The sequence below is a fragment of the Crassostrea angulata genome, chromosome 9 (assembly GCF_025612915.1).
Source record: "Crassostrea angulata isolate pt1a10 chromosome 9, ASM2561291v2, whole genome shotgun sequence".
Classification (NCBI taxonomy): Eukaryota; Metazoa; Mollusca; class Bivalvia; order Ostreida; family Ostreidae; genus Magallana; species Magallana angulata.
The window spans coordinates 35,063,775-35,081,364 of NC_069119.1; the positions used below are offsets into that span (position 1 = coordinate 35,063,775).

The 17,590-nt window shown below is 32.0% G+C and overlaps 3 protein-coding genes across 7 annotated transcripts in view; 2 read left to right on the forward strand and 1 right to left on the reverse strand.

Moving 5' to 3' along the window:
- Positions 1 to 2,240, reverse strand: part of LOC128162969 (serine/threonine-protein kinase Nek10-like) — a 29,241-nt gene extending 27,001 nt beyond the window's left edge. For 2 of the 5 annotated variants that reach the window (XM_052826416.1, XM_052826412.1), the window contains exon 1: positions 1,373 to 1,777. The gene's annotated coding sequence lies outside the window, so the exon portion shown is untranslated. Of the gene's footprint in view, positions 1 to 414; positions 710 to 1,372; positions 1,778 to 2,021; positions 2,135 to 2,166 lie in introns of those variants that run through there. The other 3 variants (XM_052826413.1, XM_052826415.1, XM_052826414.1) reach the window with 3 other exon arrangements.
- A 2,400-nt stretch (positions 2,241 to 4,640) lies between these two features.
- Positions 4,641 to 8,101, forward strand: LOC128163547 (uncharacterized). The gene is made up of 4 exons (XM_052827176.1): positions 4,641 to 5,277; positions 5,707 to 5,871; positions 6,110 to 6,360; positions 6,874 to 8,101. Exons 1-3 carry the CDS (start codon positions 4,986 to 4,988, stop codon positions 6,358 to 6,360), a joined length of 708 nt encoding a protein of 235 aa, XP_052683136.1. The 5' UTR covers positions 4,641 to 4,985; the 3' UTR covers positions 6,874 to 8,101.
- A 1,744-nt stretch (positions 8,102 to 9,845) lies between these two features.
- LOC128163736 (uncharacterized) lies at positions 9,846 to 14,554 on the forward strand. Its single transcript, XM_052827388.1, has 3 exons — positions 9,846 to 10,622; positions 13,193 to 13,357; positions 13,629 to 14,554. Exons 1-3 carry the CDS (start codon positions 10,295 to 10,297, stop codon positions 13,862 to 13,864), a joined length of 729 nt encoding a protein of 242 aa, XP_052683348.1. The 5' UTR covers positions 9,846 to 10,294; the 3' UTR covers positions 13,865 to 14,554.
- Positions 14,555 to 17,590: the final 3,036 nt, after the last annotated feature.

Sequence of the window (17,590 nt, forward strand, 5' to 3'; positions counted from 1 at the left end):
AATCATTAGATTTTTCATTCAATTTCATCAATTATAGATTAGTAACTTGATAAATGCTTCACAGTAATAACAATATGCAATAATGAAAGTAATTTTTAGTATACTAAGCATTAAGATTTGTTTCACAATAAAAGTCCTTATTATAATAACCCCTTAAAAACCCACACACAAAGTACCAAGGGCCTAAAATGCATGATCTGTGATATATCTGTTTAATAAGATAAAAGCTGGACAATCTAATATCCCTGATGGACATGGTGAAGAATATTTATTTTATTAACTTTTAAATCAGAAAGTCAAACAAGAGTTATCTAAGACTTATAGTGACCACAACAATCTGCTAAGTGCAGAAAGGTTACTACAAATTGATTTACAAGTTGAGCATCAAACTACGGTAAAAATTCTTCTCAATACCTGATTTACGTTCCATACATAAATCCAATATCAAAATTTAAAAGCAAGAAAATATTCAATGACTTTGCGTCTACGTCTATTAAACATTCAAAGAGCTTTAAATTCACAGCTAGGACACAGAGAATTTTAATGCACTTGTCTACGTAATAAACCTGTGCATATACAGGCGTGAGAAAATTCAAATCTTCTCAGAAAAGTTCAAAGGAGACAACATAAAAAGGAATTGTACATTTACATTATGAATTTTCAATTGAGTTTGACTTTACTTACTTTCAACTTTGTCAAGATAAAAAATGGACTTCAAACATATCAAAATGCATCTTTTAAAGGAACACAAACATTCCCCCCCCCCCCCCCAAAAAAAAAAAAGTGCATGGTGAAATTGCTTTTGGAATTTCCAAAAAGGCAATATCCGGCGGATTAGTTACTTAAATATTATAATGTTTGAAATGCTGTTTTACGACAAAAAAGTTAATCTGAGAATGGGGGAAAAGTTCGCATGAAACGGATGTAACTGTCAATTTCACAGCAGAAAATCAGATAAATTAGGATCAAATCTTTCAATATTGAAGTGACTGACTGATAAAACCAATGGGAACAGCCCTTCAAAACCCAGCGTGGGTTATCTCTGTCCATTGACAGTACAGTACCTCTTCAATTTTTTGCGACAAATCTTAAAGATGACAAAGTTATCAGTATTTATCATCAAATAATGATAGAGATTCTAAAATCTGTGGCCAGGAATTTCAATTGTTGCTTGGTCACAAGAAGCTAAGAGACGATTAGAGTGTCTAACATCTAAGGTGAGTTAGGGTAAAGCAAAAAATTTAATTAAAAAAATTCACAGACAAGCTTTACATTTCAGCTCCATAAATCATCTAGGAACCCTAGACATATATAGGCCCTAATACACATGTGATTACATAATATAAATACATAGCAAAATTTTGACACTCACAAAAGAGAGGGAAGGTTTGTTCCAAACTACAATTCAGATGTCAAAAACTGCAAAATATGCCAACACCATGAACATTAGGTCAAACCCCACAGAACTGTTCTCCACAAGTGTCACAATGGCACATAAGTGCACAGTGTTTAAAAAAGTATGTTTTTAAAATGGATTTTCGATCATGTCCTGTCATGAAGGCATTTAAATGTGACGTCACGAAGATCAAACAAGAAAAAAAAATCTATAGTTAACGGGTTAACAGAACTCGGGGGTAATTGGAGCGTGAAATTAACGGTTCACTTTGACAGTTCGGTTAATTATCGCTGACCCACTGCGCTGGTAATTAAGCAATTAACAAGAATATGAATAAAAACCTTGTGCTCCGATTTTAAGCTTTAGAAAGGGGGCGACGTTTTGGGAAACATCTTGCGTAAACATAACATTTAAACTTGTTTATTCGATGTTTTACGATAGATTTTAATTACTAAAAACAACGAATGACATATATATGCAGTTGATATATTTGACTGAAGTATAGAGAGGAAGAATTTCCCATTCGAGGAAAAGAATTTCAACAAGCTTTAAGTAAAATCTTGCTGATATTTCTATACTTTCAATGACCCCGAACTGTCAAAGCATATCAGACTGTAAACATTACCTTGCACTCTTCAACGGTTTGCAACATAACTGAACGAAAAGGAAATAGATATTCTTCTATGACACAGAAGGCCTAACCACATAGAATTATGTCCACTGACCAACAGAAAATATCACAAAACCACGAAATTGTATTCTTACATTACCTGGTCAAATTTTTGATATGGAGGCCATTTTCTCCGATCAATAAACTACCAATCAATACACAGGTAAAAGCGACTGTGGCAACCAATCAAAATTCGTCTCTCAATAATCCAAGAACAGTAACCGCACGTTGGTTACACATGCATACATCCATAAACTAACCACATTATTTCTTATTCTTACAAAAGCTTTGCGTTCTACATTTTAAAAATCACAGTTTCAACATTTGGGATTTTTGTTAAAACAAAAAAAAAAAAAAATTGAAAATCTTGAAGAGAAACTTTTTAACAATTTGTTGACAAGTATCAGTTAATGCTATCACACATTTTAATGATAGCGATGGAATCAATGAAAAGTACCATAAGAATCATAAATGTTATTGTTTTTAGATAAAAAAAAAAAGAACTTTTGAATTATAAATTCAGCAGTTCAGTGTATCCATTACAGAGTTTATAATACATGTACAATGTATAGAATGCATTCAGGAATTTTCTTAGAGTCTCTCTGGGGCCAAAATCTGACCCCATTCCCAATGCTGAAAGGTGCATGTTTTGCTCAAAATTATCCCTAAATATTCCCAACAGAAAATAGTAAATTATTGATTTAAGAAAAAAAAAATCAGAAATGTAGAAAAGACAATTTAAAGGTGTTTTTTTTATTTCTCTGCAAAAACCCGCCAGAAAACTAAAGCTGGTTTAAGCCAGCTTTATATTATACAAAAATTGATTAATCATTTGACTTTTGCTAGGTTTTTCCATGATAAACTGTTATGAATGACATTTTTCCACGAATCAAAGGGCAAAAATCTCTGGTATTTCCGAGGAATAAATAGAGAAAAATTATATATGGTTTATCAACTAATACAGTTTTTTAAATTGCATTTCATCTGTATATAACAGTAAGGTATTGACTATTATCCTGGCCAAAAAGGCCCTGTAATGTCTAGATTTTATGAATGTAAATAATGTTTCTGTTTTGCCATGCAAAATTCAGATTTATCAAGTTTTGTCTAAAATAATTGAGATGAATTTATAAATTATTTTAAATGCAGAACCAGAGGAGATGACATATAGAATTTTGTAATAAAATTAAATACTAAGCTATTAAATGAAAATTTAAATAGACATTTGAACCCCCCTTTCGGGAATAAGAAGTGATGTATCATGCGTGGATCAACAATCAACATTATTTTCCACCCGCGGGTGGGTGTTATTTTCGGTAATATATGTTAATTAAATAATTTTGAATTATCAGCGGGAAAGGGGGGGGGGCGACACAATGCATGTAGATCCGCGCGCTGACATTATTTTACCAAAAAGGCCCATCGTGCAGAGCGGACGACAACTCTAACTAATCTAAAAAAAAATTACATGCACATGTATGTATGTCAAAATTGGTAAAAATAAGGAACAAAAAAAGAAGTACCTATTAAATTCAATCTACATGAAGAAAATTTTCCAACCTTTATATATATTTTAAAACGACTTCAAACACAATAATAATTTGATTTATCAACTTTATAAAAATGTAAAAAGATAAAAAAGTGAATAAAGGAAATTTAACTTTAATTTTAGAACAATGTATATCCTAATCATAATTCTATAGGACCCCGGGAATACAGTACTATTTTTCATAGAATCAACATAAACAAATTTAAAAAAAAATGGATATTGGACAGCAGCTACTGCCTTTATAAGTCCTCTCCATTTATAAGATCAGTCACACATGTACAAGTTCTTTAGTTACTTAGCCAAAAAACTAAATATATGCAATCATGTATAATAAGAATTTAGAAAAATATGACCGAATTAATAATTATAGAGATAAGGAATACTCAATCCACACTTTGCAAAAGTTGTTTCCTCTTACGGGGCCAACCCCTTCTATTTGGGCGCCCTGTGAGACTGTGATGAAATCTTTCGCAATTTTATTTATTCCTTTTATGCCAAATCCCGGGACAATAAAAAACACAACGGAAATTAGTTAATGGAGATGCTTTACGAGTTCTCCCGGAAAAGACCTTAAAAATTGCATATTTGGACCAAACTAGAAAGAAGACTAGCTGGATTGTCAACAAATTGTTCATGAGATCTGTTATAATAATTACAAAATAATCACGATAATTTTGACTATAAACTATTTATAAGTAAAGAAAAAAAAATCCAAATATACCAGTTTCAGTTTTGAATTTCTTTTCCCCCATTATCTTTTTTAAAAACAGAGGTCTTCGTCTAAAGGAAATTGAAAAAGTCTAAAAATGGCCAGTCCTTTTAATTATCATCAAATCGTCAATAATTAATAGCACAGCATCGGTCAGATTAATGCATGGGACATGTTTACACAATTGGAAAGTTGCACGACAAAAGTTCAAAAGGTTTAGGAGACTGATACGAGCATGCATATCGATTTCAATGTTAATTCTGTGCAACAATTAATTGATTAACAGGCATAATATCTGCCAGTGTCATTGATGGCAAGGAATAATATTTACTGGTCGTGTTTTTATTTGTTAAAACGATACATGTTTAGGATCTGAATGGATGTATTATACGGCAACTAAATGTATAATCGTTATATTTTGATACTAATGGATCTAATTAAAGAAGCTTTGTCCTATAGCAATGAATTTTGGCAGAAACTATCTATTGGATATCTTTGTACATTAATTCTTTTATACGAAGCGTTTTAACAAGACATCAACGAAATTGTGTGTTGGCGACGATACTGTTATGGACTAAGTATTCCCAGAAAAAAAAGATAAAAACATATTCACAAGGAACAAGAATTATTTTTCGGAACTCTTACAGTTAAATCAGTAACTATGCACAAAATCTTGAATTTTCTTATCATCGTCCTGTTCAAATCAACAAAAGGTGCTGAATACATGGAAGCTAAGATGAAGTTGGATAACTTCCGGTTCGACGTCAACGTCATTCAAACGCGTCACAAAGGTGACGTCACAGACTGTGCCGTCAAATGTACGTCACGCCTTGACTGTCTGTCAATACAGTATCGGGACAGTACGCAGACATGCCGAATGTTTGACACCATTTTCTTGACTTCTGACGGTGCATCTTACGAAAATGGCTGGAGATATTATCTGAAAACAGGAGGTGAGTAAAATTTCGTGTTTGAAACCTAGAACTTTTGACAAAACACTCGTCTGGTAAAGAAGAGGAATTTCAACAAATGGATGAAACTATATGAGGGTCAATAAAAAAAAATACGAAGACTTTTGCCATAGCTATGTTAGTTGACGTCATATACATGTAATTATTAAATCTAGTAGACATAATTTAATAACTTCCAACAAAAAAAAAAAAAAACAAAAAAAAACAAAAAAAAAAACAACCCCAACCAAAAAAAAAACCTGGCATGTAGGCCTAAACATATAATTTTTCTTGTGGTTATGTATTGTTAGAATGTATATCTATAATTAAGAACTAAGCTTTTCATGATTGAGTCAATTTACGCAGTGCAGAATGAGAGTTATCTCTCTTTTCAGAGTGTAATTAGACTTTAAGTTCTTTGTTTACATTCAGGGATCTGTCCACCTCATTTCACATTCACGGCCATTGATGGTCTCTGTTTCCATGACGGCGGGGAGCTGAGAAGGGACGCCGGCGTCAAGTATTGCGCCAAAGTAGGCTCAGGTCTGATTCTCGTAAGCTCAGCAAACATCGAGTTCTTCCTTGAGAGCATACTAGGTTCGTTTTTACTGTCTCTATCTTTAATCATTTATATAAATATCTCGATATTATGTATATCGAATATAAACAATATTGCAAATTAAATTTTTATTTGTTAAAGTGTAAATCAAAAAATCTATTTTATGATAATTAATTAAAACATAATATATTTCACAACCAAATATTTTCTTGTTATCGACTTGAAAACTCGATTTTAATTTAAGCTCCAGATTTTAAACATAAAACATGTTTGCAGATAGGGTAACTCCATCATACTCTGGGGCAAAGTCGGCCTACATCCAGGGTCAGTGGAACTCGACCCATTGGCTGGATGACGATGGGCAGGAACTCCAGTACACAAACTGGGAGGGCGGAACGAATAATCCCGGACCGTCCAGAATCTACAACATAAAGATCAAGCAGTCCAGTGGCGGGTACTATTGGAAAGAGGCGACTTCCGGGAATGACTACGTCAGACACGTGTTTTGTGGAGTGATTTTACGATAGGTACGGATTGTGTATATTGTGCGACAACCATATACCATAGAACGGATTTTGCGACAATCTTATCTTTAAAAGAAATTGACGAATAATATGAAATACAATTTTGTCATTTTTAACAAGTTTTAAAGGACACCCACCACAAGATCTTATTATGTTTAATTCATGTAAATAAATGCTATTGAGTTTACTGTCGAACAAAGTGAATGAAAAACATGTTGTTCATTTACGAGATTGAAATTGTTCGTTTATAATTAAATCTTAATATTTCATAATCAAAGCACTCGGCTGTTACGTTGTAATATGCTATTGCTATAATAATCTTAAAAGGGAGATCTTTGTATATAAAGGTATAGAAAAACGTTTTAAGGTAAAATATTGAGAATTATATTTCATGATTCAAAAATAGTTAATGGCTAAAAATCATAGTAGTATCTAAAATATATCGGTAGACCTAAAGGTTAAATTGTTGACTTGTCACTACCAATCTTAAAATTTATTCAATATCATTGATTTCAGTTGGCTGTCTGAAAAAAGCAGGGAAGGTTGCAGTTGGATTAAACATATATTTTCAAGAAAAAATAACTTTTTTGAAATTAAAGTTTACGGAGGTATAAACTTGTTGGTTCACATGGTCAAGTCACGTGAAGCCCGAGTAATATCTTGTCTGATATGATAACATATTAAGTATATATAGAAATAAAAAAGTATCAATTACCGATGTAAAAGGAAAGTTTTCATGAATATTTATCGAACATGTCATGCCACGCCCTTTCCATCTTCTCACAATGCAGTTCTCGCTGAAACTGAGTGCTTGGTTGTAGACCGGTGTTATATAGTGCCTTTTCCCCCTAGCCATCTTTCCCCCCGGAAAAATGGCTATATAGCAGTTTTTCCCCCACGGAAAGCTGACTATATAGTGGGTTTTCCCCCTTTTTATAGCCCGATTACCCCCACGGAAAACCTACTATATAGTGGATTTTCCCCCATTTTTACTTTCCGGCCATGTTTATTGCGGACCACTCGTGACAATAATTTGCAATAACTAATATGACATTAATTTCTCACAAAAAAGGATAATTATGGCATTTATTAATACATGTAATAAAATACATGGTTTTTCAACCCCAAATATGAACTAAGGCATGCGCCTTCATAACATGCATGTGTCATCATCGTTTACATGTATTTCACCTGTTCTCACCCCTTTTTGGAACACCTTTTACACGGATTTCGGAATACCTCGAATCTTTTTCATCTAATCGATGCTTATCTACAGTTTTGACTTCGACGTTATGAACACGCGAGAACACATTTGAGTGAAAATACGCTGGTTTGGAAATTTAATTTTCCAATGTATTACCATCAATGTATAAGCTTCTCCCAGGGAACTAACTGACCAATCTTGACTTAATTTTGTAGAGGAAGGGAATAAAAAGTGGAAATGTATTACTCCCTTCGTCCAAAAGGTTATCAATTTTAAATTAACACCGTTAGAATTGAAGATCTTAAAAACAAATATATATTTCTTCTGCTAAATATCAAACGGGGGACAGGATGCAATGATATGATGAGAAACTGAAATATTTTAGTTTTACTTTGATTGATGGGGTTCTAAATCATGGGTAAGGGGTATTTTAATTATGTATTAAAAGCATATGTGAAGTTAGTGTTTACCACTTCGTTTTAAAGTTACGCATATTCATATTTTTAAGCACATTTCTACAAAACGCGAGATATTATGATTTAAACATTTTAATAAACAATGAAATGTCTTCACAACCAGAATAATGTCGGTATCTTTGCTGGTTACTTTGGAAAATGTGAAATGGATCCTGAACTAACTTTATGTTTATATTGTCACTCACTATCTGCTAATTGTTCCAATTTTAAGTTTGCAACGTGATTTATAAATATACAATTTTAAAAACGATGCCATATAAATCAAGATGTACGATTCCATTACCTAAAATTTTATACTATTTGTTTCATATTCTTGCAATAAAGATTTACTTGTGTACCATATTATTTCTTCGAACACTTAAACAAGGGTAATTAAAAATACAAAACACAAAAAACCCCTCAAAAAACAACCAACACTTATATTGTGATGAGCTGACTTTTTTTTTTTAAATATAAGCTTGTTTTTCTAATCAACTAACAAGTAAAAAAGTCGTATATGCGCTTAGGTTGGTTATTTATTTTTGATTTTCGGTTTCTCCTTTTATGAATAAACGTTCATTGATTTATTTATCTAATTATCTATTATATCATTAGTCATCTTATGAATTGATTAAAGGTTTTGAAGAATAATGAATTTTACCCGCGTACCTTTTTAAAAAAAAAATGTGTTTGTAAATTTAAAAAAAAGCAGCAGAATTAAACGTAATTTTCAATCATTTTGATAAAGAAATATACGAGTGGTTGTGTATATTTAAATGATGGTTTTACTTTTAAATGACCGTAAAATATGTTCATGTGGTCATATATAGTTTTTGAGATATGGGGCCCTAAAAATACATATTTCTAATAATTGGATTTCAAACATCGGGCTCGAAAACAACAAAGGCTCCTACCCTGCATGGGGGCTTAAATTTTCGGTGTCATCTACTAGTGGTATACCACTATCACTGTGAAAATATGGTTAATTGATCATCTCTAGAATTTGAGATTCGAATCACCACTCATAGAACACTATTCAATCATTATATTTGGGTTTTAAACATCGGGCCCTGAAACATTAAGGGCCCCTACCCTGAGGGCTGAACTTTTCAGAGTCATCTTCAAGTGGTAAACCTTTGCCATTATAAAAATATGGTGATATGGTCATCTCTAGTTTATGAGACATTGAACCCTAAAGAATATGCACTATAAATATTATAATAGGATTTTAAAAATCGGGCTCTGAAACATCGGAAACAAAATTTCTCTAAAACAGAGGTTTAGCCTGGATGAAATTTTCACAAACAGACAAACAGTCTGATAGATTTATCAAGAAATTCTTAAAACATTCTCGTTTAATACAATTTCAGAACACAGAATTATGAATAACTTGTAAAATTTTTTTCAATAAATTACCTAAATTAAGTTCTATGTGTAATTCCATTACACACATGTTCAACTTTCAGCATCGTCTATAAAGATAATAAATCGGCAAAACGAAACTTAACCTGTACAGATGAATGCAGATATACATGTACATGTATGCAACCTGGGAGTGTAGAAACATTGATTTTAATCCTTACTGGATTTCCATAAATATTTTTTATAAAATCTGAACCAAAAATGTGAGGGAAAAACCCTACTATGGGGAAAAAGCTACTATATAGTAGCTTTTCCACCCCGGGGGGAAAGGCTACTATATAGTAGGTTTGCCGGGGGGAAAAGCTACTGTGGGGGAAAAACTGCTATACAACACCGGTTCGAAGTCATTGATTACACGAAGGTGCGTTTGGAATCAAGGGAAGGCTATCCTATCCAGTCCATACATGACTGATGAGAATGCATTGTCTGACTTTTAAAAGGTCAGGCAACCTTCTCAATTCCCAGACAATACTACACTTTGTTAAAGTAAAACTTTGTCCTTTAAAAACGTCATTCGATGAATCGAATGGAATCGAAAAAACGCTGAACAAACTGCTAAAAGGAAGTAAGTCAAGTGCTATAAAGAATGCTTATGCAACGCTGCCCATGTATTCAATAAAAAATATCGATGATAGTCATTTCAAAACCTTGACGGCTTATTTTGATCTGGTCAAATTAAAAGTGAAAGATAAACTGGCATAGAAAAACCGGAAGTCACCATTGATTGTAGTAGGGAAATCTGATGTCATGACATGGAAAATAAACTTATGAAACATTCTATGATCGACTTTATTCCTGATTAAAATACTGTCTTGAAAAAAGATTCATACCACCAATTTTTATCCAAGAAACTGAAATGTATTTTTCAATGGATATAAAAAGAAACAGGGAAACGTTTGTATTCATGTATTTCTTGAGGCTATTCCTTCCATGTCAGGGATCGAAATCTGAAACTTTTGTAGTTAATGCTGATTTTGACGATTTCGCACTTAATGGTGAAACACTGGAGACTTTCCAATCATCCGGGGAAACGGAATGTGTGTTGAGATGTTCAGTTAGAAACGAATGCCTTTCTTTGCAGTATAATTCACCGACTGGAGAATGTCGTCTGCTCCATGACGTGTATGTTACATGTAGCTTTGGTGTCGAGGATAAAAAATGGCGGTACTACCAGAAAACAGGAGGTCTGTGAAAATTTAAATATTTTCTTCTTAAACAAATATATATGTACAAATCATTGCGAATATCTCAGGCTAATTTACGTTAACTAAGTAAGTCATATTTAAAAGTATATATCCGTGACAAATAATTAATTTGATTATATATGACGCATTTTGGATTTAACAGACACGGATTTAACAAAATTAATATTTATCTATGTCCAAGATACCCCTTACATAACCATTGAAAAATTACCATTTAGATAATGAACACTGATAAAACAAACTCACGGCTTTTTAGTCTCGCTGATGTAATTAATTTTAAAGCTGACATGAATTCATAAATACGCATTATTTCCCTTTTATCTCCGGCTACCGCCATATTAGTTGTCGATTTCTATTGTTCTGCTCATTGCTACACACCCCCTATATAAGACCGAGAGCACTATTCATGCTTCACCGCATTCAGGTATTTCATACACCCGAACACGTTACCTTGGACGAAAAGACGCGAAGAAACGCAAATTATATGACAACCACTGCACTGGCAAGGAATATCCAATGAACGACGAAACAAGACAGACTGAAATCCAGGCACAGATAATTAAAAAATTCTTCGATAATTGTAGACAGTTTTCCTGTGTATGTTATAACATCGCACATGCGCAAACCACACACTGTGACAGATCGAGCAATGTCAATGATCGCATGGATTTTAGAAACTGAGCGTTTTTGTTGGAACGGATGGAAACAATATTACGTTGTTACTTTCTTGGATTTATTATCATTTTGCTACTGTGTTTAATGTAGTGCCGCCGGGGTTTTCAAAAAGATGTGGACGTTATGCACTCTGTATGAACGACACACGTGTTCGATGTGCATGCGAAGCAGGGCAGCTCTGTCTGTGCAAAATAATACGGATACCTTAGAAATTTTTTCAAAGATAAATGTACTTTGTATTTCATTAATTGTTGTTTACTTTATTAATTTATTACAAACATTTCACCACAATGTGTAGTTCATGCTTTTAGAAGTCCGTGCAACCTGAATGCCTCGATCGGAGAGCAACCGACCGTAACTTTCTCAACCGGTATATACCCAGTGGCAGTAAAGGAGCGACCCAAACTGATATGGCGACCAAATGCTTTTATGAGTTCATGTCAGCTTTAACACAAATTTTTTTTTAATTTTGTAGACAAAAGTTTTCATAGTAAATTTCATTGAGGATAGTCTGAAGATTTTTAACATTGTAAATTCAATAAATTCATTAAGTTTAATATCATCTGCATGCACATATATCGATTTTTGCTTCCGCGCACTATTAGCAATCAGTATTAGATTCCGTTTAAGATTCAAACATCTTTTAACTAAAATACTTTTTTAATTGAAGAAATAAAAGAGAAACATTAATTACTGTAATCCGTTTCATTTATGCTATAAAAATTGTGAAAGTTCTTTTTTGTAGGAGCAATAATATAATTACCACGAATAGAAAAAGAATAACAATCTCATTAATCTTATGCTACATGCATATATATCGATATCCAGTTTAAAAGTTTAAAAGTTTTACATAAAACTACAATTAACTACAAGGCAATCACTAAACACACGCTCCAATTTCTTTTTAACATTTAGACTAAGGTTTGTGGAAAATCAAAAATCAAATAATCATTATGTAAACGAAAACCAAAAATATTCATGGTATGATTACCTATTACAATTACTATTTATACTGATTTATGTTTTATAACTATAGCTACAAAGCAACACTAGACAAACCTATGATAGGCACCTGTTCGTCACAGTTTAACGTATATTTTGTATATTTCACACATAAACACAATCTGTACAATGACCTACACAGCCACGCTGTAAACCAACAAACTCTCCTGTTTCTAATCATAGGCGTCTGTCAATCACAGTATACCATATATTCTTTATTTCATTATATTTCACATATAATTATACATATACAATAACTTACAATTATAGACACTATTAATAAAACCCATTTTTCCTAAGTTTCCACTATTATGTTTCCTATGTTAAAATCGTATTTTCCTCTCATAGGCGTCTGTCCTCCATAGCTTGCTGTATATTCACTAATATACATTTATATCATATATATTGTATTTTCCTGCTATAGGCGTCTGTCCTCCATAGTTTACTGTATATTCACTAATATACATTTATATCATATATATTGTATTTTCCTGCTATAGGCGTCTGTCCTCCATAGTTTACTGTATATTCACTATTATACATTTATATCATAAATTGTAATTTCCTCTCATAGGCGTCTGTCCTCCATAGCTTGCTGTATATTCACTATTATACATTTATATCATAAATTGTAATTTCCTCTCATAGGCGTCTGTCCTCCATAGTTAACTGTATATATTCACTATTATACATTTATATCATATATTGTATTTTCCTATTATAGGCGTCTGTCCTCCATAGTTTACTGTATATTTACTATTATACATTTATATCATACATCGTATTTTCCTGCTATAGGCGTCTGTCCTCCATAGTTGACTGTATATTCCTTTATATATATTTATATCATATATTGTTTTTTCCTGCTATAGGCGTCTGTCCTCCACAGTTTACCCTCTATGCGGAGGAACACACCTGTTTCCATTACGCCGGACTCTTAAGCATCCCAATGGGGACGGACTATTGCAGGAACCTCAACGCTAGCCTCATTGCTATACAGTCGGAGAGGATGCAGGATTTTCTTTCAAGTATTGTAGGTAGGCGATACCTAGATCTCTGTATCTTCCTGGTTACTTCAAGCATTACCATTACTCGAACTAATTGCTCTAATTTTGAGCTGAAATCATGTGTATGTCTCTTTAAAGGATAAATGAATTTCAATTTGTAAATGAGTACAAGTATTCTCTTTCGACAACTACCGAATAAATTCAAAATTTATATGAGGACAAGAATACAAAACAGGCAAACGTTTAAAACCTTGAATTTACAAAAATGATAATTCCTTTTTTTTCTTTAAAATTTTTGCAGGAAAAATGGATTCTAATGTAAAATCTGCCTACATTCAGGGTACTTTTAACACGACCCACTGGGTTCTTGACAACCAGCAGCTACTTCCGTTCACCCACTGGGGTCCCGGCGAGCCTCGCCTTCAGAACCCTGGCTTTGTTAATATCAAAGTCAAAAAAGTCTCTGGGAATTATTATTGGCAGACTGCCAGAGGTTTAAGATCTCTGCGACATGTGTTTTGCGGCATAATTGTGTAATGGACAGAATGGAAATACAGCTATTCTTATCTTCTTTTCAGATATTTATCACTTTGTTAAAAATGATTTTTTATTTAAAATTTCATCTTTATTTTTCTTTATAAAAGGATCGAGTGGTTTACTTAATAATGTATCTTTTAAGCGTAAAGCCTGCACACAGATTGATTTAAATTCACGTAATGCTTTAGGTTTAATATTTTTGTGATGTTTACTTTTATTTTGTAACGTTTCACCTTGTCGAACATTAAAATTTGATTTCATCATTTCGATCTGTATCTTAATGCTAAAACTGTTTACTTTAAGAAGTGTTTGTTAATTGTGTACATAAAAATCAATTGACATAAATGTTGAATGAATATTCTTCGAACTCGCCATTTTACTACTATTTATCTACATCTTTTTGAAAGAAATGAAATAATCATTAGCTTGAATAAAGTACCGCCTTATTCGATAAGGCTTGACAGGCAATATATTACTCTATCTTAAAATAATCTTAATACGACTTTTCTAATGGTAAAATTTAGATTATTAAATTAAAAACCCACAAGCTCATTTTCTAAAATTAAATCTTAATTTTTATAATATTTTCATTTCTGTAAATTTACACAGAGTTTTTTTTTCAGGAGGTTTAAAAAAAATTAGAAATGACATTGACCATGCATGTTTTCCTTTTTAATGATCAAATAAAATAATAATAATCTTTTCAATTATTAATTATTTTAACTATTCTTATAAGATTAAAATATTGTGACCGTTTCACTTTGAACAAGGGTTTTGATTTTAGTAAATTTTAAAATGTCCGACACAAACTTGCTTGCATGGTGATTATAAAAAAATTACCTCCCTTACATTTTTGTGTGAAGACGATTCGATGATCTTGACCATATTCAGACTATATATATCTTCTTAAGAAAAATATCTCTATATACAGATTTAAGAAAATACTTAAATTTTAAAGCTAATACATATAGGATTTTTTAAAACCAAATAAAAGTTTATAGCTGAAGACATGTTTCTAAAAATTTAAGGTGCATGATCTGATGGTAATTTGTTGATTACTCAGCCTCCTTAATTTTGATCCTCAATTTGAACAACTTTCTGAATAAGGCAGTCAACATTCAATACACATCATACCATATGAACAACAGACCTAATTCTCTTTGCGCAGATATATCGCGCAACTAAAAGAAGTGATTGTTAGGAACATCTAATTCTCAATATTACGTCACAATCACTAAAACATTAATGTTTTAAACATTAATTAAAATGAAGTTTTGAAACAGGATTACCTTAGAAAGTTTTATATTTTTTTCAAATCAAGTCTGAATCTTTTTTAGAGATAGTTATTAGGAAATAAATCAATCATTTTCTTGGGTAACACGAAAACTAGACCATGGCAATGAAAAAAAAATATTCTTCAAATGGTTAGGTTGACCTCTGTTCACTTCGACTCTTTCTTATGCATCCTTTACGTTCGTTTTAAATATAAACACTGGAAATAAATTCATTGTTATGCATTGTTCATTACACGAATAATGTAAAGTTATTTTCACCTTGAAATAATACTTTTAGTGTTTTGATCCATAAGTACTATAATTTATTTACAAGTATCAAAATGAAGTTTTCAAACAAGGTTACCTTAGAAAGTTTTATATTTTTTTCAAATTACGTCTGAATCGTTTTGAGAGATAGTTATGAGGAAATAAATCAAACTTTTCTTGGTTAACTCGAAAACTCGAAAAACAAATTTAATACTTTATTTAGGTTTCATCTTCAAATGGTTGGGTTGAGCTCTGTTCACTTCAACTTTTATGCATCTGTTACGTTCTTTTCTTAAAATATAAACATTGGAAATATATCCATTGTTATGCATTGTTAATGTAAAGTTATTTTCACCTTGAATTAAATAATTTCAATGTTTTTATCAATTAATACTATAATTTATTCACAAGCATCGCGCAGATTGAATAGATTGAATGAACTTCAACCGGAAGAAGCAACACATTTTATGATTTGATAAAATATTGATTCTTAATGTTAGATATGTACATGTACCTTGCATTTTAAAGCAATAATAATTAGAGCGTTTTCAAAAGAAATCAACTTATAATTAGGCACGTAGCATCGTTTTTCAAAAGTGGGACGAACGTGATGACCGACTCTTCCGAATTCTTGAATTATTGTTTCGGAGATTAGAGAATATTGAGACATTTACTCTTATTCCCATGCAAAGAGAGTAAACCAGGATATCGTTTATTAACGTGAAAATTTTGAAGTTAATGACGTAATTTATTTGTTTTTCCTTGTAAGGTAATAAACGTGCCTACAGCCAGTGACCCGGTGCAAACACAAACTCATTGGAATGTCATTCTTTCTTTTCTCCTTGTCAAATGTTTTAAATGCTAACTATTCTTCTTTGTTCATCTTTTTTTTTATTCCAAAATTACATATTAATTCCCTCATTTATGATTTTTGGGAAAAATCGAATTGTTTTTTCCCAAAAGTCAACTTACTTTAAACCTTTTCTAACTTTCATTCTGAATACCGGTATATCATAGAACTGTTGAAGTCAGTTTGTGTGTAAAAAGTACTTGATATTCAGCCCCTCTGTTTTAATCCTAGATAAAAAGTCATTAAGTAAACCCCAATTAACTGAACCTTTCGACCTCTTTTCAGTTTTTGTTTAAGCAATTTCTGGGCCAAATAGGCCAGAACCGCAGGTTTATTCGCTTTAACTTTGAATTAAACATACACACAAAACCATGAATTTTGACTTTATAGTACTTTCCTCACAGCAATGTCAGCAGATATCCCATTTCACCTAAATCCAAAAAATGTTCATTGTGTAGTTTACTCAATGATTGTTCAGTAACTGTTCAGGTCGTATTAAACTCCATATTTAGCAGCAAACATTTATATATCAATCTCTCGAATTAATTACGTCATAATGATGATTATAAATGTTTTCAAAATTTTAATCTAAGAAAAAGGTATTTTTTTATAACCATCATTCATGGAAAATTCATTGAAAGTCTGAATTTGTCCTTGGAAAATGTATTGGGACAATCTTTTTTATCTTCTTTTAATTAAAGTTGTTAACTATAAGAACACATTAAATGAAGTTTACTTATTTTTGAAAAATAGAAAGTAGTTGAAAAGCTAAATGTTGCTCATATTTAAACACAGTTGTTGGTAAAATGGTGGTTTCCTTCAAAACACGTGTTTAATTTAAAAGGGTTATATAGTTTGAAGAAAAGAATCGTAAAACAAGAGATAGTGTATCTAAAATATTTTTATTTCGCACATAAATCAGATTGTTTTGTACATAATGGCTTAAAGTTAAGTAATACAAATCCCTAGTATAAAGGTAATGCTCGCCGATTACATATGCAAGATATATGATAAAAGTCAACTCAGGAAACTTGTAAATATGGTCGCATCAGATTACTTTGAATTCACAAAAGTGATCAAGATGTAATGTACTAAAAGGTAATAATTTTAATGATGAATAAATTTCTTTCTCCATTTATTACAGAGAGAGAGAAAGTGAAAGAGAGAGATAGAAAGACAGAGATAGAGAGAGAAAGATCTCCTTGGTAAGATAAGATGTTATTCATTGGACAAGAGAGAGAGAGAGAGAGAGAGAGAGAGAGAGAGAGAGAGAGAGAGAGAGAGAGAGAGAGAGAGAGAGAGAGAGAGAGAGAAGAGACAGATAAAATAGGAAAA